General features: G+C 39.4%; 2 protein-coding genes across 3 annotated transcripts in view; one reads left to right on the forward strand and one right to left on the reverse strand.

Moving 5' to 3' along the window:
* The first annotated feature begins 423 nt into the window (after positions 1-423).
* Positions 424-27,300, forward strand: part of veph1 (ventricular zone expressed PH domain-containing 1) — a 64,131-nt gene continuing 37,254 nt past the window's right edge. For both annotated transcript variants that reach the window (XM_062419666.1, XM_062419663.1), the window contains exons 1-3: positions 424-561; positions 717-935; positions 5,914-6,088. In XM_062419666.1, the coding sequence (XP_062275650.1) occupies positions 424-561; positions 717-935; positions 5,914-6,088 (532 nt within the window). The remainder of the gene's footprint in view (positions 562-716; positions 936-5,913; positions 6,089-27,300) is intronic.
* On the reverse strand, positions 11,965-18,456 carry ptx3a (pentraxin 3, long a). Its single transcript, XM_062419538.1, has 4 exons — positions 18,318-18,456; positions 15,811-15,970; positions 14,778-15,220; positions 11,965-12,629 (listed from the first exon to the last, which is right to left on the reverse strand). Exons 1-4 carry the CDS (start codon positions 18,454-18,456, stop codon positions 11,965-11,967), a joined length of 1,407 nt encoding a protein of 468 aa, XP_062275522.1.

Below are 27,300 nucleotides of genomic sequence, written 5' to 3' on the forward strand. Positions count from 1 at the left end.
CCTTGTCTCCATGGTAACAGGCCTCAGGCAGACCCAGAAAAACATCGGGCCAAACGGGTCTAACGTACCTGAACCTGGACAGTAGTGAAGAGGATTTTAAAACAGAATTTCCTACATTTAATGGATCCTGGTGTATTATTAATGTTCAGTATTTCTCCGTGGATTCTCAGTTATTTTACCACCTAGAGTGGATTCACAGGACCTGGACACTGGATAACTCAAATAATCCTTAAAAATGTGCATCTATTTTAACTTTGCTTTCTACCCACTTGGGATCATGATGCAAAGGAAACTTTAAAGGTAAAAATCTTACTGTAATTTAAGATTTTCTTGGATTATTATGTTGTGGATATATTCATTCTCAATTAAGGGATCTTAAACAGTCCCAAACTGGTCTGAAAAGAGTCCTCAACCAAGACCAGGATGCACCAGCTGTTCAGTCAGGTCCTGGGCCAGAGGGATCTGTCCAGAGCGGGCGATCTGTTTTCTCTGGAGGATGCAGAGATCGAAGACTGCCTGTCTCAGGCTCTGGACCAGATCAAGACCATCTCCTGCTCTCCGGTCAGTAGGAATGATTAGACAGGTGTAACCATCACATGCATAGATTACTTTCATTCAAAATGCTCCAGGGCAAATGTCAGTTTAATTCATTATTCATGAGTTTATCCATTATTCATGTTTTTGTCCTTAATTTATCATTGTATCCTTACTTTCAGGACTATTTGACCAATGACAATGACCAGGCTGTGGTGGAGATTTGCATAACGCGCATCACTACGGCCATAAGGGAGACAGGCTCCATCGAACGACACAGCACGGCACTGGTGGGACTGTGGGAGTCGTGTTTGGAACATAACCTCACCCCGGAAGGTGAAAACACAGAGGACACACCGCACGCCAAGATAGCCTCAGACATCACCAGCTGTATCCTGCAGGTACATATTCACACCACACACACACTAACACACACACACACACACACACACACACACTGAACACAACGATCAGATACACACAACTGAGGCATTGTTCTTAGTGGTGTGTGAGAAAAATACTTCTGTTTTTGTTTTGCCTGAAGCTCAAACTGCACATACTGTACAGTTCATACCTTTACACAAACTGCACCTGTTGACACCACTCACATGGTGTTTGCACATTTCAGCAACATATCATTTGTTTGTGTTGTCTAGAGTTGTCCAAACCAGTGACTCCCAATATTTTTCTTAAAATGATATCTTGTTGCAAATTGAATATGCTTATGAGATGCATTTCTGGCAACTGCCCAGGGGCCCCAGAAGCCCAGATTTACTCCATATTATTTGGGTCTATGTAATTAAACTGATTAAAAATGTTTTGGAAATTGATGAGTTGTGAGTATTTAAATATTCTCCTCTAAAACTCAAGAGTTTGTTTGATCTGTAAAACTGTTAGAAGCCTTGAGACAAAACATATCAGTATATCAGTAATAAAGCAACAAAACTGAGTAACAAAACTTTTTTTTTTCTTTCGCATTAATTATCTTGCAACCGCTCAGTTGTACCCTTTGAAGGCAACTCTTGGGGGTATTTCATCAAGGCAGATAAAAGGAAGTAGCTTATTGTGATAAGTCTAAGTATCGTTCCATTACTGTTTCTTATATGACTCTCTGCCCAGTAACCAATGTAACTTATACTGCTCCGTAGCAGGCTAACTGGCTAGCTTAATTTAGCTGTTTGTCAAAGAATGTCAGACGGGCAGAAACAGAATCCTAAAAAACATCTCCGTCAAGTGTATTTTCAAGCTTGCCTTTCCATTCCCGTGTTCAGAGCTTTTTCTCACACTGTTTATTTGAAAGCTTGGCATTTATAATTTCATAAAAAAGAGTGTGCCGATTTCTTTTTTGAAGTTATTTATTCATTCACTCATTTTGTTCAAGTTGTAAGTACAGCTCTAAATAATGTCCATATCATGACCTTCTGCTGTGTTTAAATTTGTACTTACAGCCTTCTCCAATTTCTTTATCTCAAACGGCAACTTCTTAATCTTTAACTTTTGATAGTCGATGTCCAGTTTCTTTCAATGCTAACAAACACTGACACTTGTATATGGCATCCTGTGAAATAGAAAATGTTTCAAAGAGTAGCCAGTTATGTAATTGGTCATACCAATATACAGTGCATCTAGAAAGTATTCACACCCCTTCATTTTTCCCACAATTTGTACATGCGATTTTATTTTTTTATTTTTAATACATTTCAATAATTTCTAAAACATCTTTTTCGCTTTGTCATTATGGGGTATTGTGTGTAGATTGATGAGGAAAAAAAATAATTTAATCCAATTTGGAATAAGGCTGTGACATAACAAAATGTGGGGAAAGTGAAGGGGTGTGAATACTTTCCGGATGCATTGTAAATAATTACTTACTTCACTTCTTGCTGAAGCTCCTGTTGTTCCGTTCGTGTCCTGTAGCAAGACGTATGATTTTACATAATATGAAGAATGCAGACACATCCAAAACATTTCACATTTGGTCTTACCTCTGGCATTTCTGTGACTGCAGAAATAGTCCCCTCATCAAGGGCCCTAGATATGGGGCTGCAAATAGAAGAACACTGCATTTGTTAAAGCAAAAGAAGAAAGAATTGCATAAGCTGCACAGTTTGTACAAAACAAGAACTACTCATGGGTCAGGTAAGCCTTGGCATCTTGAATTGGGGGATCTAGCAGGCATGTAGTGTATCCACTCACTGAAAGATACAGGCGTACCGTTTTTTACCATTGGGGAGACTAATACCTGTTGAGGAAAAGTAGTAGACAATACCTATTGCTCCCACTTGCCCCCCTTTATTCCCTTTATTAATCAGCTCCCCCAACTAATGGTAGCTCCTCTGTGGGCCTGAGGTCCCCAGTCAGTAGCAGTAGTCTTCTTTTGGTGGCTAAAATGGTACATATTTTCAGATCAGCAACTATTTTAACAAATCCATTTCACATTTGCAGTGCTACTTACCACTCTGGAAAATATTTTTATGCTTCATTTTCACTTGGCATGTTCTTTTTTTGGCTGTTGGAGATGCCTCCTGTTGAGATGAAACAGACAAGAATGAATGTAGGCTAAGGGTTACTAGGTCAGAAAGGCTTTAAACTCACCAAATGAGGCTAATTAACAGTACATGCACATGTTAGATCTTCTAAGTTAGCCTACACCATACATCGGATATTATTTAGTCTACTGATAATATAGCCACGGTCTTACTGTATCTGAATATCATTTATTAACAAATAAAACTAAAACAATGAGTAGGTTAATGTAACTTGCACATTTAATCTATCAGCAATTTTTTGCCAAGTCATCTCTTTTGCCTTGTTAATTGCGGCAGTGTTGTCCTTTTTGGTGATGGCTCCTTTTATATTCTCCATACAGTTTCATCAGCCGCAGCTAAGAAGAACGCTGCTCTAGTTTTCCTTTCTTTTTGCAACAATTGACTGATCTGGGTTGCTTATGTACTTTATGCAAGACTGTTCAAGCCTGCTTTGAGTTAATTATGACAAGATATGTCCAAATTTTGTGAATGGAGCTGCTCGAGCTTTAAGTGAAAGGTGGCATTAATTTAAACTGGCATTTTTCAGTTTAGCACAGATTTCATTAGCAGCATTGAGGGACAGTGGGTACTTAAGTATAATTTACAATGTTTCATCACTGAGTATCAGAAATTAATGATGCATCATGCAACATATCCCAAGGTGGATTTTTGCTTTAAGAGCAAATATACTTTATTGTAATCACTGCCGAAGGTCTTTAACATCTAAATCTAATCTTTTCCCGTCAGACATAAACAGCTGAAAGGCTTAAAAGCAGAGGGATTCTATCTCCTCCACCTTCTCTCTCTCCCCCTGCCTATTTCCTGTGGGAATGGGAATGTGCGTAATACCACCGTAATGAGACAGATTTTTTAGGAAAGGCATCCATACACACACACGCACACACACACACACACACGCACACACACACACACACACACACACACACACACACACACACACACACACACACACACACAGAGGTAGGACGCTCCTGGCTCTGATGTCCTAACTCCAACTATTATCAAGGGATCACCCTTTGCTGTCTCTCTCAATCTGTTTTTATCTTGCCTTCACTTTACTTGTTTTCCTGTCTCTTTCTTTCTCACCTTCCCTTACCCTCCCACTATCTTCATCTCTCCTCTTGTCTCCTCTCGCTTTCACTTCCTGTCATTTTGAATCTGCAGATGCACAAACACTCCTCTCACCCTTCCACTGAAAATCCCACAGAGATGAGGAGAGATGCAGGGATCAGACTGTAGGCAGTAGGATATTGTTAGCACGCTGCTTATCTGCAACACATCCATCCATCCTTTTGTGTTTTTTTTAATATGTGAGTTGCTTGATCTGAGCAAAGCCTGATGTTGAAGTGACTCTGCAGTAGGATAAAATAGAGTGAGAGGAGACAGATTAATGAATTCTGTGCATTCATACATGAGGAACATGTTAGGGGTCCCCCTATTGACTCTCACCTTATGCCGACTGCAGACAGCAGGGAGTATTGACTCTACAGTATATGTTGTGTTTAACACTTTCAAATGCAGACTGAGTACATCATGTAGCTTGTCATATAACGGTATAATACGACAGTCAGCTAAAAGCTCTAATAATAACACAGCAGGTTGTGTCACAGGTACAATAGATTTTGCAGTTTACGTTTTTTTTTTTTTTTTTTTTACTAGCATTCCAGTGCATTACAATTAGACAGTGATTAGATATATTGGATTGATTGATTGGTGGAAAAACCTTTTTGAGGAAGCATTGTCTGCACTGCCATCATGTGGCAGAAAAGAGGTATGACAGTTTCAGTGACTTCAGTATCAATAAGATGTTTCCATGTAAAAATAGATTAAAAATATGAAAACCAAAGCTGCAGTCTTAAAGCCAACAAAAAAGAGTATCATATTTGTGTATATGGGTGTGGTGTGTGTGTGAGATGGATCAGCAAAGCCCAAGTTCAGCAAACCTCAGACTCTCCTGTTGAGGGTGCTAGTGCATTCCAAATCCTCTTCCTCATGCACATGTCTGTAAATGACAAATGACACACTTCTGCATGGGGCTGCATCCTCAAATACAAACAAAACACTCCCTCCTTCCTTTACTTTTCATACTTGCATCATTTTATGATGGTCTTAGCCTGTTTTAATCTGTCACTTATTGCATTGTTTGAGGAAAATGTTAATCATGGCTGTTTGTCTGAAATGACAAAAAAATCTATTAAATAGCTCGCTGTTGAGTGCCAAAGATCAGGCGCCTGTGCTTCTCAGCAATTGTAGATAATGAGAAATAGAGGCCAGCACTTTAAAAAAAAAAAAAAAACAAGCTGCCTTTGCTGTCTTCTCTCTCACATGCAGAAATGGAGATACCTGGATCTCCATCAAACAAATCCATGCTTCTGTCAATGCCAGCTGCTCATTGTTCTCCTGTTCTGTCCTGTATGGTATTGTAGTTTTACCCTCCATCATCGATTTGAAAAACACAGTTAGTTGTGTTTCATCATTTTGGTAATAGTAAAATATGGAACAAGTTAGTCAGCTTTAAGGACCATACCAGTATTTTCACATGTTTTTACTCATTTAATCAAATTGAAAATATGCTTTGCATCACTGCTGATCATTTTGCTGGCTTAAAATGCAAATAATTACTTAGTGTTAAAGGTGCTATGTATAATGTTATTACCCGGCCTACCTTGTCTCATAATACCACTTTGTACCTCAAGAGGCGATAGAGAGTCACTGTAGCGTCCAGACAGGGACAGGCTGGACTGGGGATATTCTTACATATAGAACCTTTTATAAAGTGTCTTTCCCTGAATATATAAAGACTGCTGTGTCTCTGCTTCTGTCCCCTCAGAACTACAGTTGTCCTTCGGTCATGGTGCTGGCCGTCCCAGTAGCTGTGCGGTTCCTGCAGAGAGGGAACAGGGAGCTGAGCAGGAACATGTCCAGTTATCTCTCTCTGGCTGCTATAGCCAAAGCTGATCTACTGGCTGAACACACAGAGGCCATAGCACTCAGTGTGCTGGGAGGTAGGAAATGATGAATATTTTATTATGTATACATGCTTTGCATACATATGAACATAAATGCACACAAACATCCAGTGCTGTGCAGTTTCAGCCCCCTTCATTACTCTCCTCTCTGAGTTTTTCTGCCCCAGATAGATACAGATCTTCTAACACACTTAGGGAGATGTGTGTGTGGTCGTGTGCCTTTTGTGTAGTGCAAACTATAAAAGAAAGAGTGGCACAGAAAGAGGAAAGCTCTGCATAAAAATGATGAACAAGTCCATCATATGCACTATTGTTGTTGTACCGTTGTTGATGGTGAGTATGTTGGTTTGACTTATAGAAAGAATACTGCTTCAGACTGGCAACACTGGAATTAACTATTTTACTGGAGTGGAAAAATTGACCGCTGTTGTAATCACTAGTTGTGGTGGTAAGCCTCAGTCTTATCCTATCATGAGCAGGAGTGACTACTATTATAATATTTGCTAGCTCCTTGAGGATTATAATGATGGTAAATAGCAGCTGTTACAAATCATTTCAATGTTAGCTTTTAACTTTGATGCAGCATGGAAATTCATGCGTAACAAGTAGTGAATTTGGGGATAAAATTAAAATAGCAGTTTGGCTTGGGCAGGTTATTTTTGTCCCTGTGTCTCTTTTCTCTACTTTACTACTTGAGCAAAACATATAAAACAGGTTAATTGCTGTTGCAACTTGTCCACATATGTTCTTGTATTCATGAACTGATGTAACTTTCCCACTTTCACATATGTCACAAACACTGATATAATAATAAGAATGCAGCTATACTGTGTGAGGAAGTGACTCTAAAATCAGAACAAAAATGCACTGAAAGTCCTTCAGGAGTGTAAGGTGAAATTCTCCTCAGGCATTGATCTGCATCATTGTCTTCAACTTCCCTTCTTAACAGTTAAGGTCAAAGAGGGAAACCCAGCTGACCCCTGGTCAGTTGTTAAAGAAAGATATTCCCTGAAACCATTTTCCTGCCCTTTTAACCCTTTTTTCTACACATAGGCTGTTCAAGCTCATTAGTGTAGTATAGTTCCCTAAAGAGCTGTAGTTAGCACAGACTAATGGAGATCTGTTTACCCCTCAGGCTTTCGCACACATGTACACTCCCACACACACACACACACACTCCCACACACACACACACAAACACACACACTCACACTCCCACACGAACAGCAGGGCTTGACTTATTAGAACACAGAGAACCGCTTTACTTTCTCTTATTCTCATAGTGAACATGCTTTTTGCGTGGCTCAGTGTGCATTTAAATGTGGAAATCAATCGGTACTTTTGGCATCATGTTGAACTAACAACTCACACACACACACACACACACACAGAAATCACACACTGGCACGTGATGCTAATCACCTCACACTGCACCAGAGTGAGGCACCCACCATGGTGATGCTCCCACCGAGCACATATTCTGCCAGCAGCTCAGCACATGAAACAGCTTAGCTCTCTGCTGTCTGGTTCGGTTTGCAAGTGAAGTTTCGCCAGGTTTTGGGCTTAGAGTGTCAAATAGTTGGAAGACATCTTGCACCTTTGTTTCCTAAATATGTTGGTGAAAATAGAGATAATATCTTGTCCCTGCCAACAGGATAACCGGAATTACGTATTTTTCTAATTAGAGTGGCTTTATCAATCCCATGAACACAAGACTCATTTTTCATTAGGGTCTTGTATTAAAAGTTCCATGTGAAAGTCCATTAAGAACCGTTTCCTGTAATGGCTGCAATATGCTAAGCTTCCCAATTTTTCTTCAGAAATACAAAGCTATTACATTTCTTTCATTACATCAAAGTAGCTAATTCCCCTCCATTGACAAGATATTTATTCTAACAAAAAAACCCAAAAAGGATTATGTCTGGGGGCATTTGTATCTAATTAACCAGCTATAACTGTCATCTCTGGTTGTTCCTGGTATTGTTTGTTCCACTGTAGTGCCAAAGCGTCACCTTTTTTGGATTGTGTGAATCTAAACCAAGAGCAGGGTGGCTTCAGATGTATAATTTACTGTTGGGTAAAGTTAAAAAATCTTTTTCCTGATTTGACTGTTTCTCAATTTAAATAAAGTTATATATTTATATTTAATATTTATGTGAATATTATTATATTTAGCTGTCCAGCACTTTCTTGGTGTTACTTTGCGATACCGAATGACTCCTTCATGCACCGGGCGTTACACCAAAGTCAAACTCAGCTCATTTGAGAAGCTGACAGAGATGAAATAGTGTGTAATTTAAATACATTTCATTTGAATATTTCACACTTTTTAGTCCACACACTCCTGCCTAGTTGCTTAATGGTCAACTTAGATTCGGTCATAATGTTTTGTTTCAAAACTTTGTCCCCGAAATTACTTTCCAATACATTTACGACACTCAAGTCACCACATAGTATCACATTACAGTATGATCAAACAGAATGATACACACGGTCACAAAGAAAACTGGTCCGTGTTTGTGCACTTGGAAAAACGTGAAGAATGAGAAAAGGGAGAGGGAGGCGAAGATTAGAGAGACAGAAAGTTGTTTGCAAATATTCACTAAAGCTCCCAGCGGCTGTGATCCAGCTTGACAGGAGGTGATGAACTTGATGGTGGGCCTTATTAAAGCTGGAATATGACACACACACCGACACACACACACTGAGAGTGGAGCGAGGATGAAAGTGAACAAGGCTTGAGGGCTTTATCATAAAAAGTTCAGATTTATGTTTCCTTGGGCAGTATTTAATGCAGCCTTGGCAGTTTCAAATTTTTACCCCCTACTGCAGCTCGCTGCTGGGGCTCATCCACTTCTCTCTGAACGTTTCACCCTCATGTTGCGTTTTAACAATCCTGGACCCTCTACCAGCTTTCTTCTCCTTGTTGAAACCTCAACATAAACACAGCACAACATAAACACAAGACTGCAAACACACGCAAGCAGTCAGAAACGTCCACACACACACACGCACAGATACACACACACACACACACACGCAGCTCATTGAAGCAATAACAGATGACCTCTCTGTCTCTCCCAGCAGCAATCTGTTCAGGAAGTGAGCTGATGTAATGGGGTTTGGTTGAGATTGACGATGGAGGGTGTGATGCGTTGGTTATACAAGCATAAGGGTCTGATACTAAAGCTTGAACTGCACTGTGAGGTTCATGAGGATGTGTGTGTGCGTGCGTGTGTGTGTTTACTAGTTAAAGGAAGCCAACAGGTTTTATGTGAAGGTTTTACAGCCTGCTACAGTAAGCCATGACAGGGCTCGGCCAACTTTTAAATGTCACATACATACATACATACACACACACACACACACACACACACACACACACACACACACACACACACACACACACACACACACACACACACACACACACACACACTCACAGCTGTACCTGCTCACAGAAACATATGGTGCTGCTGTGGCCCCATACAGGGCTATAGAGCCAAGAGTTCCTTCCTTCTCTATGGAAAACCTGATATCTTAAGGTAACAGTAAAGTTTGGAATGCATCATCTGTCAAAGTAATACGTCTTTCTGGGTCCCCCGCTGCGAAACACATGTAGTTACTGTACACTTTCTTGTAAAGTTAAGAGAAGGCAATGTGAGGAAGTGTGTGTATGTGTGTGTGTGTGTGTGGGGGGAGGGTGTTAAAGGTGACATTTCTGTTTCGTAACAGGTCACAAAGGAGACACCTGTGATATTTCACAAATGGGCACGTACCTGAATGTGCCACAGTAAAACTATAAACATATGCTGGCCACAAACAACTTGCATTTCATTCATTCATTAATCTTCTCATTGTCAGACTTGTCTTGAATAATGATTATATCTACAGATGGGTGATACATGAAAGCAAGAAAAAGCAACACACGATGCATTACTAAGATTTTGTTCCACCATGAGCCTGCAGAACAGATTCAGCGCTCCTTGAACCATTCTTCCAAAAGATTTTCCCTCGTTTGATGTTTTTATGACGTTGTTGACCCGAAAATAATCTTCATACTCATTAGGCCATTTAGTGAGGCCTTATATGGGTGCTTTGTCAACCTGGGATAGAGGTGTTTCATTGTACGGAATTATCTGCATTCATTATGATGAGTGATGAGTGAAATTGAACAACCACAGTGGAAAATTAAGGTTTAATGTTAAATACTAAAACATGATGTAACAATAGAACAAGGAGAGAAGAGTCAGAGAGTCAGAAAACTAACTCACTACACAGTAATGTCTACAGTTTGCTAATATTAACTTTTCATTTGTGAGTGTTCTTTCTGCTTTAAAAAAGAGAAAATGGAAAAACTTCAAAACCCTGAGCAAAAGCAAAGTTGAGAGACAAAGGTGCAGGTACAGAAGACATAATGTTATTGTTTAAAGGCTGCGAGCAGATCATGTTTAACCAAAAAGTTGCAAGATTGCGTTAATAAGATTTTGAAATGAAAGAAAATGAAAACACTGATTGTCAGGCAAGCAAATACACTCTAACTTGAAATCTTTATTCATACATCACTCTCCATTCATCCAACCAATGTTATGTAAAATATATTTATGTACAAAATACATTCAATTTCACCTGTTAACATCATTAACAAGAACAACAAAAGAAATGTACAGTATAATACAATAAAATTCAGTTCATAAAAGATTAGACTGTGTAAACATGTCCTCAGTTTTTTTTTTTTTATCAAATACATAAAAACAATGTCAATCTCAAATGACAAATATAACAATTTTACTCTCATTACTTAATGCAGTATCAAAAAAGGAGACAAACATATATTACCCTACATTTAAAGGCAAACTAGAAAACTAAAAAACTAACAAAGCAGAAATAAAATTAGATAACTCATATGAATGTAAACATGTCCATGATTACACGTTTTGGAAAAAGTTTACTAAACTAAAATAATTTCTACAACTTTCTTTGAAGCTATTTCTAGAGTTACTAGTTGGCCATGCTTTAAAGGAAGCAAGTACAGCAGTTTTCAGCCACACAAGTGTTTGATAGATCATATGTTGTGCTGCACATTAAATTACAAAATGTTTCTCACATTTCTAACATTAGTGTGGTACCTCTTCTTTCAGTTGTAACACCTGACTAGTCTTCAGTTTCTAATAATGGTGCCTGCAAGACTGCAAATGTAGGAAAGCAAACTCTTTATGGCAAAACAGGCTTTGTATTGAAAATAGATTAAAAACTTGTACAAATCTTGAAAGAAAGAGGGAAAAGGCATTGTTACTCTAAAGGTACGTCACTCTGCAATCACAAGATAATCTCTCGTAACTGTCTGTGAACTTTTAATTTCCTCTCCTGCATGGCTCTCTGGTGATTATTCCTGTTTACTGGCTCAGAACCCTGTTCACTTTAACAACAGACTCTTGGTCTTTCTTGCACTCCATTAAGTCATTGGTAAATGCTGCTTCCTGCATCACATTTCCTGCTACAACAGGAAGGTGATTGTGATTGTGTGTGTGTGTGTGTGTGTTTGTGTGTGTGTGTGTGTGTGTGTGTGCATGCGTGCATGTGTGTGTGTGTGTCATTGAGTGCATGTGTGCGTTACGGCCTCAGTTCAAGAGGTATAAAATAAACTTCAGTCTCTCATAGCATTGATTTACTCTCAGTTGATTCCGTCACATCCAGGAGAGTTCATTGCAGCATTACTGTTCATGGTAATGAAAGCGATGAAGATGATGAAAAACAAGACAATCTTGATAGCAACACAAAAGTTAAGGCATTAAACTATGGTGACAAAGATGATAATGAAAAAGCAAGCAGTTGTTTCCTCAGTTTTAGCATGAAAGCTTATTACGTTGTTGCTGATGTTCTCGATGACTATGATGATGCTGATGAGTCTGTTAGTTGATGAACTGAGCGCCTCCATGTGGTACCATCTCCGTCACGCCCCATGCCACTATGTTCCCCCTCCGCTCGCAGCCCTGGCCCTCCTTCAAAGCCAGATGGGAGATCTCTTCCTCTGACAGCACCCTGTCCCACATGTTCACTCCTGTCATCTTTCCTGCGAATGCCATCTTGGGGTCGAACCCTCCCTCAAACCCTGGCACCCCGTTCCCACTGCCTGGAGTCAGAGGGCAGCAGCCATTCCTTTCCTGCCCCAGCTGGAGTGAGCCTCCGTCGGGTAAGACGTGTCCCTCAGCCACTCCAGGTGTGGAGGTCACCTTTTTCCCACCTGCCCAAAGGGACGCCAGGCCTTGCTTGGACGACCAAGCTCCACACAGGTGGATCCATTCTGATGCGCCTCCTGGGTTCACCACACCCCGTGCCTCTACCAGGTGAGCCTCTCCTCCGATCGTGAAGAAGGCCGAAGTTTGGCCGAGTAGCAGCTGGATCTCATACGGGTTCCGACGGTTGCCGTAGGAGAACAGCACGGTTTTATTGGAGATGGAGGTGGGCTTGAACCACAGGCAGACGGTGAAGGAGGACAGTGAAAGAGGGACGTCTGGTACAACAGAAGTGTAGATGCGACGGGAACGCATGGGGAAGAGAAGCGCCATCTCACAACCTATGCAACATGAAAAGGTAACAGAGGTCATTATCACTTCACAAGAAGCATCTCATTCAACTTTGTCTGAGCAATGACAGCTAAGTCATTTAATGTGCAGGTCCCAGACAACACAATACAATTTATTTTAAGTCTACCCATCTTGAGCTATTGCTGGATGTCCTAACAACAATATAAAATAGTTTGAAGTATGTCCTCCTACAATAGATCACATTCTGGGGTAATAATACTCTGCCTTTGTGCAGATGTCAAATCAAGTTTTTAAGTTTTTAAATGTAGCATCCTTTACACAACACAGTCCATCCTAAGGGAAAATGGTAAATGGACTGTACTTTATATAGCGCTTTTCTAGTCGTTATGACCACTCAAAGCATAAAAAAAGTGCTATATCAATAACAACACATCAGTTTTAACTTTGTGTTTTAACAGGGAGCCAGTGATGATGGGCAATAATAGTGTTTGATATCCTCTGGGTTGTTGTTGTTGTTGTTGTTGTTGTGTTTGTTTCTGTTTTAAGGGGAGTTAAAGTTAGATGTTAACAACATAGTGGTTAAAAAGAAATTGGGCCTAAAATTGAACCCTGGGTGACTCCGCATTAAATTCGAGTTGAATATGAGTCTCAATCTCCCCTCTCATATTGTGTGAGTTTGTTGCTGTATAAGAGAGATACGCTATCCATTGACTGGGGCCACACAACATAGATTGGAAAATTGGAAACATGAACTTCTGCAGATGCTTCTCAAGCCAGAAGTGCGCTCTCCTCAGTATGACCACACTGAACACTTTGAAAAGGTGCATCTGGTGGTCAGCATTGGATATATAAGTAGAGTTGAATGAGACACAGTTGTGGTTCAGTTTATATTTGGTCATTTGGTTCATTGGATTTGACTCTCTTCTTGTTGTTCCTTGTTCTACACATGCAAAATACTAACTAACAATGAGTCCCCTTCGAACTCTGGTTCTCTGAGTGAAGCCTTACCATTTAATCTCCATTACACAATACAAAGAATAGTAAATACATGTTGTGCAGTTGAGCTCTGTAGGTAGTACAAACCTGTGTGCAAACATTTCTGACACCTAAAACATGTGGAAAGTGCTTATCCTCCCAATTTGCATCCATTCTACAGATTTATTCATTGTCTTTAGTGGGTTTTTTTTCTCCAGTCAACTTTCTGGCTCTCATTTCTCTTTCTCTGTCTTGGCCTGTTTCCCCTTTCTCCCTCTCTCTCTCTCTCTCTCTCTCTCTCTCAGCCACCCTCCAGTTAGCAGACACACTCCTACTCTACTAAAACCGGCGATCCCTAATATTGATGTTACATTTGTCTCAAGTTTCTGCCACTCAGAGAATAATGGTGAAAAAAGACATTTTGAGTGCACCGAATGTGTGTGCTCATGATAGTTCCCATCTGGTTCTGCTTTCCCAGGGTGCTTTTTGTGGTTTTTGTGGTGACCAGCTAATGATTACACCTCCCTCTGGTCTGTATGTAGGCTAGATTGACATTTGTGGACTGTAAAGGTGTCCTTGCATGTGTGTGTGTATGCTGGGGTCACTGAAATGAGTATTATAACGTTTACTTTTTTCAGGTGCTTTTTTCCTTGACGAATCAGTTCAAGGAAATTAAATTGTCTCAGTTAAATGACCTGGTCCATGTTTTATTACTCATGCTTACTCATATAACTCACAGTATTATTAGTCAGTTGCTTTCTCAGGGACGGACTGTATACCAGAGTGGAAGCTTTAGTTGAAATAGATCTAGGAATAATTTGTCAGTCCAGTAGGATTTCTGTCCAAAGGCTGTGGTTGTGTATTATCCTTATCTTTATGTTTATATATCTGTTAATGCAAATAGCTGAAGGCAAGGCAAATGTTTAGTTTGAAGGATTAATGTTCAGTCCCCCAGTGTCCCCTCCCCCACCGAAATGTGTTTCTAATACATTTTAAACCAAGTGTTGTACAACTGATTCCGTACCTGCCTATAAGCCTGTTCTCTCCAAAGTTTGACTTGGTCATATCGACAGAGAATAATGTTAGTAAGTGAAGGGAACAGGATAGGTTGCTACTTGAGTCAAGACAAATACAAAGAAACAGAAACAGGATGACACAGAGATTGCTGAGTTGAGAGAAAGATGAGAACTTGGATATCTTACCTGCGGGTAAATATCTCTGCTTCGATGACCTCAGCCCCTCCTCGAGCTCCACTCTTGTCTGCTGCAGCTGAGCTAGCGCCGCTTCCAGAGCCACTTCCCGTGATGTGACCTCCTGCTCCTGTTGCCCAGCCCGTCCACCCTCTGGACGCTGGAATCTTGTTTTTGAATTCAGCCCCATCCCAGCTCCTGCGCTACTGAAGCAACTTGTCTCCAGCTTGGCAAGTCGGGACGCTTGCGTTCGTGCTGCAGAGAGAAGCTGTTGTAACATCGCCTCCAGGGGGTTTGAATTCCCGGCGGAATTCCCACCAGCAGCGGCAGAAGTCTGATCTCCCGACTTGATGCGCTCCAGGGTATCTCTGAGGCGGGCCTCCAGCTGCATGGCCATCCTTCTTCCTGCTGTCTCCACCGCAACCCCACAGGAGCCACCGTATTGGGCTACAAACCTGACCAAAGAACCAATGTTAACGATTTGCTTCAGGATCTTTTAGAGCTTTAATCTTCTATAACAAAGCTTTCTTTAACCTTGAATTTAGCCTGAAATTAATTCCATGTTTCCATTTACTCATAAAAAAAACACTCACATTAGCCTCTTAAATATGCTTTTTAGTTTTCTTTGTCTACTGCAATGGTAAAATGAATATCTATTTACCAACCTTTAGGATAATGAAAATAATTGGTAGTTACAGCCCTAGTCTTTAATATGTCAATGGATCAATAATAGCAATACTTGTATTTTCACATCACAGTTTTAAACTTTGATCCCCAGTGTAGTAAACCATAGAAACCTTTGAAATATTTGAACTCAGAGTTAAATTAACGGCTCCACAAGTCAATAAATAAACATATACTCAGAGAAATATTTCACAAATACTTATTGTAATGTGATCTGAGATGGTGAAACAGTAACTGATATTCAAGTTTCAGTGTCAATCCTGTCTCACTATATTATAAGATCCTTGGGACTGCTAACATTGTGCAATTATCATAAAAACAGACCATCATCACAGTGACCGCTTCATTCAGTCCAACCAACCTGAGCATTTCCCCACGCAGCGTCCCCATCTCCACCTTGACGATGTCATCGGCATACTGAAGCAGCATGGTCTCCCTCATCTGACTGTTCTCCAGCATCGAAAACATTTTGTCCCATTTGGTCAGGTCTGGAGAACTGCAGGGGGCTGCGCTCGGTGTGGCTGGAGATAGGGATGGTAGCGAGAGAGAGAGAGAGAAACTCCTTTATATTTTGCCTTTACTACAGAAGAGTGATGAAGTAGTAGTAGAAGTAGAACTCCAGATGTGCAGAGTTTAACATACTATGACTTCTTCAAATGTGAGAGCAACGTTCAGGTCATAATTTGAAAAAATCTGGCTTTTTTTAGTCTGCTGGGAGAGGAGAATACTGTGAATAGTCAGATAAAATAGAGAAAGTTGGTTGAGTGGCAGGTAAAATGAAGACCACAGGTGAGAGGAAGTCAACCTGTCAGGACAGAGATAAGAACGTGAGAAGGAAAAGGGGAACAATTGACTGCTTTTCCTGCAAGATCATCTGACTTTCTGTGTGAACAAGTAAAGAGAGATGAGGAAAAGGAAAGGGAAGACCTGGTGAGAGATAACAAGCATAAAGAGAAACATGGGGAAGGAGGGGATGATGGAACAAAACCACAGGGCAAAGCAATTGGGGAGTGAGAAAAGCCGTCAGACACACTGTTCTGATTAACTTTTGAGCCTCTCAAACTCTGTTTATACCCGCTAAAGTATTCTGGAGAGGTATTATCACAGGACTGCAGGTTTTGTTTTGGCTGCCTGTTCCAGAGGTTGAAAGGTCCCTCTGCTTGGAAGTGACTTACCAAACTAAAAAAAGCAGGTCAGACAGAAGTTTATAAATGATTTTGATGGCTCTGTGAGTGAAGCAGAAAAGAAAGAGAACAAAATTACTTTATCTCTCTCTCTTTTTTTTTTTTTAACCCTGCGGACTACTTTCGACCTGATACAGAGTAAATCCTGCTACTGTAGTTACCTTACTACTATACACACTATATGGTACTCATATTTAGTTTTATTGATTGAAATGTACCAGGGAATGAATGAATTAATTTGTATGTCTTTCAAAAGAAGACAAACCACCCTTCAGGGTTATAAGACACCATCCAAATAGTACATATACAAATGAATCTACTGTATTGTATAGTAGAAGTACAATCTTTACTCACTTTTTACCAAAAGTCTGTTCTATTTGTAAGTTTATATGCATTGATACATGTGGTTAGTTAGCCTGTTATTCTCCTCAGAGTTACATCTCTTATGTTGCCCTCATTAATTCAAATTCCTCTAGTGTACCACTTCAAAAGCAATGAGCTGCATCTTCCTCCAGGCTTTGACCTCTGCCCTTCCTCACATACCTGCATACTAACTGTACTTAACTCACGTGACTTACTTTTTCTTCTTTATCCAATTATGTTTTTTGTGTGTATGTCCTACTGATGCTTTTGGTAGTCATAAACAAATTGGCACGTTTCAACTATCTCTTTTTCTCTACAGCGCTGTAATATGTGCGTATTGTGCTTGTATTGAGCTATGCTCTGTGATTTGTTCAATCCACTCTCATTGTTGCCTTCTTCAATCAGCTTTAATCACTTTGCAGGCAGCAGTGCCCAGAGCAGCCTGTTAACTGTTGGCGCTGCAATTATACCTCCTGCCAGGTTTAAAACAACAAACAAATGAAAACACACTCACACACTCATTCCGTCGCACGCTCTTCCTTTTATGCACACATTCTTGCATTCACTCTCTATTATACCTCACAAAGAAACAGCGATGCTTTCCAAAACAGCTGAGAGAAGAATTTCATAATGATGCAGCGTTTTGGTGATTGGTGACCAGTCATTCATGCTGTAATATGTGTTGGTCCTGGTTGGCAGCTGAAAAAAAGCCCCGTGCTTTTCTGGCTCAGCATATTCTCTGATACTGCTGGTCTCATACGCAAACTCCGTCTCTGCTAGTAGTCTGTATACAGTACAAAATTGACCCCAAGAGAACATGACAGCTAGAAGTCGTGACTCCCTCATACGAAAAGCAGCAACGTTATCACTTTTTTAATAAAAATGAATCACTTAATCAGCTGATAAATGGATTTAAATTCACTAAACCAAACCACAAACGCTGCAAATATTACTTTATTATTGGACTGCAACTACAAGAGTATTGCACTTGTTCCTTTGTTTCTCCTCTATGTCTCCTGTTTTCTTCATTTTGTAAATTTCCCCATCGTGGGACTAATAAAGGATTCTCTTATCTTTTTTACAGTATATTTGTGACTGACATAATTCAGCACTGTCAGCATGTCAGATGTTGATTTTCACTATATGACAGACTGAACTGCTAAGGACATTAAATCTAATGATCTTACCTCTCACACTAAAGCATGCATAAACCCTGAAGGAAATTATTTCACCCAGAATTTAATTAAATTACAACTATGGTCATCTAAGAATCTTCGTCAAATACACCTTACGATACAAAAACAAATGATTTAACACTTACGTTCTGGTGTCTCTCCGTCTGTGATTTCATTGTAGTAGGTGTCAGCGTAGTTGACCTCGATATCATCCTCATAGGCGAGAGCCAGACACACACACGCCGATAGCAAGCACACTGCCTGGGGGAGCCTCCGCCGAAACATACTGCTGTTGCTGCTGCTGTTGCTGCTGACTGAGTGCCTGAAAAAGAAATGTATGTATGTGTGTGGGGATGTATGGTGAGGTTCAGGTCCGCTCTGCTGTCTACCTGTTTGTCTTTACTTATGTGTGTGTGTGTATACGTGTGTGTCTGCATGTGAGAGGAAGCTTCAGTCCGGTTGTGTGTTGTGTTTGTCTGTGCTGCTTTTATCTGTCTGTCTCACTGTCTACAGCGCTCCAGGTCCACCACTCTCTTTTTCAACCCCTCATTCCCTCATACAGTATTTGTCCCTCCTCCCTAATGACCCTTCCCCTCCCTCTCTCTCTCTCTCTCTCTCTCTCTCTCTCTCTCTCTCTCTCTCTCTCTCTTTCTCTCTCTCTCTCTCTCTCTCTCTCTCTCTCTCCCCCCCTCCCTATCTCTCTCTCTCCCTCTCTCCCTATCTCTCCCTCCCTCTGTCTCTCTTCTCCCCCCCTCCATTTTTTTTGTCAAATGCTGAGCAATCCTTTGGCAGGAAGCCGGGCAGTATGGAGTAGTCCAACCAGAGTGACACACATAAACTCTCTCCCACGGACACACACATGCATATTTATTACTGTACAATATATTTTTTAAGAACTTTCCATTGACTTTACCATATTTATACATAAACTCATAACCTAGATATTAAGCATCAGCTGATGTCAATTCTTAAAGGATTATTCCAATTTACAACAACTTTTTGGGGGAATCTTATGCCTTTAATTAGACAGCTGACAGTGGAGAGATGACGGGAAAGACTAAAGAGAGAAGGGAAAAAACATTCCTGCCCCAAACCAGGGACCCCACAGCAACAATGGGGTCCCTACTTTGACCATAATCTTAATCAGTTATGACAGCATATACAAATGAAAGTAATCAGTCTAGGAAGAACCAGTCATAAAATCAGTCTGGTTGTAAACAAATCAATAATTTAGTCAGATTAACCAGGTCAACCACTTTCTTTGCAGGTAAATACTGAAAGTATGCACACCTGAAATATTGGTAATTACCCTGTATTACTCCTGTATAGCTTAGGAAGTTGAGACAAGTTAACTGGTCAATAAACCGTGAAAGATAATTGAAACATTTTGGGTAATTTTTCTGTTCACTTCCAAATGAGTTTGGATCACCCAGGACTTTGTTTAAATCCTGCGTGATTTGTTTCACTGGTCGTGTTTCTTACTCTGTCAGACTGGCAATGTTTCTGCTTTTCCAGCAATTACTGTACAATAGTGAGTACAGTGTTATCATTAGCCACAGCCAAAATTAAAAAATGAAGATCTGAGTCATGATAAAACACAATTATACTTCAGCCCTAAACTGATCTAACCCCAAACTTACATTTACCATGACAACTCTGTTACAACATTTAAACCCCATTATTACACAAAACTGGACACTCAAACTGAAATATTCCTTCAATAAATGAACAAATGTTAGAAAACTTCTTAAAATGTCCGTCCTTGTGAAAACATTTGGCTCTCTCAAGTATATAAATGTAAGCGCAGCGCGCCAGCTTGTGAGTGAGGCGGTGAGTAATGCGTCGTTGGAGGTAGCCAGTGTGTCGTAATCAGATATAACTGTAGCTCCTGCAACTCACAGGGAGGGAGAAAGAGGGAGGAAGGGGGGGGTGAGGGTAATGGAAGGGGGAGGAAGCAGGGTAGATAAACTTTACTGATTTCTGCCCCATGCAGAGATGGTTGTGTGTGTGTGTGTGTGTGTGTGTGTGTGTGTGTATTCTTTACGTGCCTCTGTATGATGTGAGTGTAAACTGTGTATTATCGTGTGTGTGTGAGTGTGTGTGTGTGTGTGTGTGTGTGTGTGTTTTCAAGGGGATGGAAATAATGACTTCCTCATGGGATTTTAGGATCTGCCCCCTCTCCCACTCATATCCCCCCTCCCTCTGTCTTTCTGTCGGCCTGTGTCTCTCTCTCATTGTGTCTGTTTACTCACTCTGGAATACTTATTGAAACACACACTTGTTATCTGAATAGAAAAGCTTTCTTCATTCATACAGAGAAAGGAAGCTGTGTGAGAAAAGGGTAAAAGTAGCAAAGCTGCTGTACAGAACCACTTTTTGATCACAGTAAATATCTTCTAAATGTCTTCTGTCTCTATGATAGAAAAAAGTATCGAAGTATTGATTTTGGGGGGGTGATCATTAAAGGAATAGACAAAGTTTAGTTGATAAGTTGTTGATTCATCCATCGGTAGCAAATTAATTGCCAGGTACATTGATAATCTTCTTTAGTCTTTTATGATACTAAGTATTTGGATTGTGAAACAGTTATTGTCATTTTTTAGCATTATTTGACATTTTATAGACCAAACTACTAATAAAAAATACATAAATGGAGTAAATAGTCCACAAATGAATTGAAAATAATCTACAGCCCAAATTCACCTCAGTCAGTTGTCAACAGTAAGATGCATAACTTGGTCCATGTTCTTTAATGTCGCTTCAGTAATGCAGGATAACACGCTGTTATCAAGCTACAATAGTCCTGTTAATTCTCATCTATATAATTTGGTTATTTGAAGCCAGTTTGAGGATTGATTTCTTAAACCTGGGTAGAGTTATCTTAAAAAACAAAGGCAACATGAGTAAAGAGTTGAACCTATAATCAGCATTTATATTATTAGCTGATCATGTGACTGATGTTAGACGAGGTAAGTGCAGGTAGGGAACTCTCCCAGCATGCACAGAGGCAATAGATTCTCATTTTATGTGTTCCCATTGTTACTGCTGTTATTCTGTTTTACATTGTGTTTCTACTGTTTCCACTGATAAACATAATCAGTGAATGTGGTTAGACTGCAAGAGTGACTGAAAATGAACCAAAAAACCTTACGACTCAAAAATGAAAATTGAATCTCAAAAAGCAGCTTTAATCGGTAAACGTGAGGCAGCAAAGTGAGATCTGTGGTTCATTTTTAATGTACAAACTTTCAATTAATTGCTATATTTGATCATGTATAATTATAGCTAACCCTTGATTATAACAATTACATTGAGATATTTACACCGATATATCATAATGTTTTATCAAGAACCTCTGTGTGCTCATTTAAAATCAAATCAGCATCCCTTCATTAGAACTCTCAGTGATGAAGACATTTGTATCTGAAAATGTGTTTGTAATGATTTTAGGATTAAGGATTTAGTTGCTATGACAATAGTTCCGGATGAATTTTAAGGCAGCTCTAAGAACCACAGAAATCCAGTTTCATGTCAAATTGTTAACAGTCTAATGTGGATGACTCAGTTATCCGCGTATGAGACCAGGACCCTGGAAGAACTTGCAAAGTACACACACACACACTGCTCAGCCATTCTTTGCTTGATCCAAAGTTGTGAAAACATGGACTGGAGAGGAAAAGAGGATAGGCTTGAAACTCATACATAGTCTCATAACTCATACCACAGAAACAAGCAGTGAAGACCTGATCAAAGCACAGATTCTAATCTCTCAAGTGGTACCACATTAAAGCCTGCAGATCAAATAGCAACTGAGTCATTATTTTAGGGATTTTAGCAAAAATCTGTGAAAAATAAGAAAAAACATTTTCTTCATCTCTGTCATGGTTTGATCACTGTTTGACTGTTTGAGAGACAGCGAGAGACTTTCAACAGAATCATGTTTGCAAATGAAAATGATAAACTAGACTCAAAGCTGCATTTGTTATTAAAAAAAATGTTTGGGGGAATTTTTAGGTGGCAAGAAAAAAATTAATTCAATGTGTGTTAGAAAAAGATATAGGTTTTATAAGAAAGTGGTGTTGTCATTGGTCGACTCTGCCATAATGCATGTCCTGTGTGGATGAACCGGATCATGATTATATAAGAAAGGCATACAGCCATATCATCACAGAGCCCAAATGCCGATTGGTTACAGTGCATACCACATTACCATGAATGGTGTAGATGTTTCCAAAGTTTTCCCGTATGGCTGCCAGCTGGAAACACATAAAACATGTTCTGCTGACAGACCTGTAAGCGCATCACTTCAATGTGTGAGTGTTGATGTGCAGAATGCATGTTTGCATTTGTGTCTTGTGTATTGTGTCAATCTTATTCTGAAGTAATAATGATACAATATGATTTTCCAGAAAGTGTATTTTATTTGGACTTATTTTAACATTTGCAGATTGAAAATCAAATTTGTATTAATTCTGCAGGACTCCCATGTATTCATGATTCATGAGGGGAATCAGTTGGTTCCACTGTCTGTTATCACCATAAAAATCATAGAGCAGGTGTTTTTAGTTTGAGATGAACACTGAATTGTTCCCTGGCACCACAGTGAGAATTTTGCATTGCAATAAAAGACTGATCCATGTTCACTGGGAATATTATTTATGGTAGTACCCTCATTTTCTCACAGTATACGCAGATAAAAAGCAATCAATCATCTACAGCAAAAAAAGAGTCCATTAACTGTTGGGATTTACTCTAACATAATACAGTATTTTGTTCATTTTAGTTTCTTTCTGTGGACTTTTTGTCTTCCACCAGTGTTTTCAAGCATCACACCACTGAACAATAATGGTAATTATCAGACAGTCTTTATACATCTTAAAAACTTGCAGTGCCTAAGCTGAAAGTAGTGTGACATTATAGTTCAGTAACAAGTCTCATTGAAGAGGTCTGGGTGGGTGGATACATTTACAAAGTATTTGATTTTAGCCAAATTCTTGACTTTGACAGAAGAGAATGGGGTTTACATCTCATCTCAACCATCAACATTGGTTTCCTGTAACCACATTTTTCCCTAAACTTAACCAAATAAATGTACATGTTGAAACACAAATTAAATTGTACATGAGTATTGACATATTTTTTTAAGCATGAGTTATTGAATTGCCTTTACACCATGAGATTATAGGATATCAAGCATGTGTAGACCATGATTCATTTCTACTGACTCAGCAGTTCGTGCATGAGCTGCTGAGTAATGTGTCTGTTTGGGACTCATCAGTCTGTCAGCATCACTGAGGCATTTTGTATCCTGTGGTAACTGTATAGGATAAAGAGGTGGTTCAAGTAATAATGAACATTTTGTCGGTCACACAGGGTTGAAGTTATTTAGGTGAAAGGGGAGGACGGTCATTGAGTCTAAACTTTGCAGAAAAGAGTTTGCAGTGTGTGTATATAGTACCATAAATTGTACTGGGGTGCATTTGTTCTGCTTTTGGAGAGCCTACTGTATGTTTTAGATATAAAACATTTGTATGCAGGACACATTTTCAGTCATGTATGCATGTGATGAAAATCCTTACATATCTTTCTTTGCACTGTGGTTACTGGATCTCTTCCAGAGAGCTAGGCAGCCATGTTTCATACGGACCTGAATGCTTTAATTACTTTTACTGCGTTATGGGGGGGGTTCACTCATGCAACAAAAATGTGCAGAATCCCAAAGATATTGGCTTTCTGGGAGTTTGTCTCCTGTCTCTTACATTTTGATTTGATAGTTTCTCTATGCCTTCACCCACCTGAGATTATTCAAGCTGCATGATATACGACTTTCGGGAAAATTGTACATTACATAAGTGTTTCAACGGAAAACATATTTAAGTCGTAAAACTATCCAAAAGCATCCCTGTGGATGCCATTTGTGCTGATCTCTGCATTTTTTGCGTGTACAATAACCAAGCTTGCATAAGGATTTATGGGGTAAAAGTTTATGTTGGGAACCAGAAGTTATGTCCAGACTGAAATATATCACAACTAATGAATACATTACATTTTGTATAGACATGTACAAAGTTGACACTTGTAAGTGGTTTAAGGTTTTAAGGGAAATATAACAGCTATTGGATGGATTGCCATGAAATTGGTTTAACACATTCATGCCCCCTTCACGAGGAACTAACTCCAGTAACAATCCCTTAACTTTTTATCTAGTGTCAAAATGTTGTCTGATACAACATTTCAAAAAAGTTCCTGCACACATGAGAATTTAGTGACAGGTTCGTAGGATCCTCAGACCATCAGATCATCAGAGTTCATACAGATAAAACCAAGGTGTCCAATACTACAATATACATTCCTGCAACACTAACTAGCTTTAGCTGTACTTTGTGTTTAGCGCTAATTAGCAAATATTAGCATGCTAACATGCTAAACTAAGATGGTGAACATGGTAAACATTGTTAGCATTGTCATTGTGCTTTCATTAGCATTTAGCACAAAGCACTACTGCCTAACCCATCAAGAATGTGCGCTTGCATGTCTGTGATTGGCCGTACTGCATTAACACAGCCCCCATTCAAACAAGTGTGAGGGTTGACAGACTTTATCCTGGTCTGAATGCTGTTTTGATTTAAGTATAGTGGTGAGTTTTTTTTGTTTTTTTATTGTTTTATTTTGGTTTGGTATTTTTATCTACTTATCTCGTTTAACATGTTTTGATTCACTTTCGGCCTTCTCTTTCTGACTTCTGGGGCAACAATGTCTTCGCTTGTGTGTAAATTTCATTAAAATGAAATACCAATTTAAACCCTATTCAGATTTAAGAAAGCTGGTGTAGATGCATTGTTCCCAGGGTTGGCAGTTATACTTTCAGTTCATGGTTTTGTCATTTCTGCGGGTTTAAATGCTTTTCTTACCATAGCCATTTACCATGTCTACTGTGAAGCAATCACCCTTTGAAAAATCATTTTTCCCATGACTCAGCCTGTTTCATTATGCTCTTGGGGGCTTTACGGAAGTATCTTGCACTGACATTTTCATATGGTAAGGACAAAGAAAGTCATCCAATAGCTTTATGAAGTCTTTTTTTGTTTTCAGTCTTTTTTGAAACTCACCTTGTGACATTTCGAAAAACCATACACCCAAAAGAAAGTCAGCATGTCCAGTCCTCTGCCTCTTCACACAATGTTAACAATAGTTTGCTGTATGCAGATTCGTTTTTTTTCCTTCATGGAAAAATCTCTGAGGAGCCTCAAAAATGCTGCCTTTGTGTGCTAAAGAACTAAAGGTCATTACAGGAGATTTTACTGAGATTTGTAAGTCATGATGATGAGTTGGGTGTGTGCTGGAATGAGGGCATGAAGGTCAGATACTGCACACGTGCACACATGTTCACACACACACACATATAAACTCTAGAAAGATACAGTAGGAGTTAGGTGGTTAGTAAGGTGGTTAAACACTAAGGAAATAAAAAAATATATATATATTTAATCAGAAACAAAAAGAGTATACAGTAGGTTGTCTCACACATGATGTCTATAATGTGTGTGTGTGTGTGTGTGTGTGTGTGTGTGTGTGTGTGTGTGTGTGTGTGTGTGTGTGTGTGTGTGTGTGTGTGTGTGTGTGTGTACCTGCCTGAGGGTACAGTATAAGTACTGAGTGCACTTGACCAGGTAAACTCTATAAATCCTCCTCAGTGTGCTCCTGTGCAGACTCTCGTCTCCTCCTACCTCTTAACATTCCTCTGAACAGTCCTGTAAATGCTACAACCTCAGCTTCATGGTTATTAGCAGCTTTCTATTTCTATACATGCACTATATCTTTCTTTTTTATGATGGTTTGTGTCGTAACTGTAGAGAAGGGTGCATGTCATGTTATAGTATAATCTATGAGTAAAGGTAAGCGAAGGAGGCATAACAAGAGTATCTGATCCATCTTCTGAATATTTGTGTGTGCCGCCTCTGCACATACTGAACAGTCAGTCCTTTCTGCTGATCAGTCTGTTACAACAATAAGTCTGCAGAGCTCATAACCTGTTGTTAAGGTGATTTACAGCTGTGTGAAACCATTTATTTAGGTTCTTGCTGTGAGATTTAATTGGACATGACAAAAATGCATTGCCTATGCTGTAGTTCAAATAAATAAACCATGTTCAACTACTAGCTGTTTGACATATGGACCAGATGTTTATGATAAATTCTATAATTTAGTTTCAAGGTATCAAAGAAATGGCAACACTGATATTTATATTAACATTTTTTATACAGTATTGATTTAGTTGACATGAAAAATTATAAGTCATTTCATAGCACAGGGAGTACTGGAGAAATGGTGTTGGTCTCTATATATAGTTGTTTATTATGGTATTACTTGAGTTTTTACCTCTTGAAGGAAACATATTATACTTTTTCAGATTTTCTGTTCTTATGAAAAATGTTCCTTGCAAGACAAAAGCTTTTGGCAGGATGCTTTCTTTGCAATCTTACCTCTTCTTCATATTTGGGCTTGGAACCACTAAAGTCTGCCAAGGAGCAGCTTCTCTAAGAACAAAGTGGGCTCATCAGGAGGTGGACCTCAAGGAGAGGAACGGCCTGTTTCAGACAGAGGCTGAACTGAGGGGCTGCATGAAGGACCAAAATGAGATGAATAAGGATTTTATAAAACTGTAAATCAAAGACATACCAGAATATAAATGTAGACCTGGAAATATGCACACTATGTAACCTTTGAGACCATCTCCTTTCTTCCTGCATCTTTGAAGTAGGCACGGTTGTGCCAGAAATCCCAACTCTACTCTTCTGGGTTCAAGACAGCTTTTCTTGTTTTTGTGGTGTTCATATTTTAGTATTGCTAAAATGGGATTTGTCCTTCATTCATCCCTTCCTCCATTAAATATCGATCTATTCTTCCATTTTTCTTCCCTTACTAGATCGTCTTTTTTTTCACCCTCGGGGCTCCCATCTCTTCTGAAATCCCCAAACATCAACACCCCATATAATCTGTTCCATTGTTTAAACTCTGCGGCATCTGTAAAATCAATCTTTAATCTATACAAACTTGTGTAATTAGCTCTAAAATATTTCTGTGGTTAAACAACACACTTACAAAATCCCTTGTTGTCTGGCTTTTGGT

Source organism: Scomber scombrus, chromosome 5 (assembly GCF_963691925.1).
Source record: "Scomber scombrus chromosome 5, fScoSco1.1, whole genome shotgun sequence".
NCBI classification, from domain to species: Eukaryota; Metazoa; Chordata; class Actinopteri; order Scombriformes; family Scombridae; genus Scomber; species Scomber scombrus.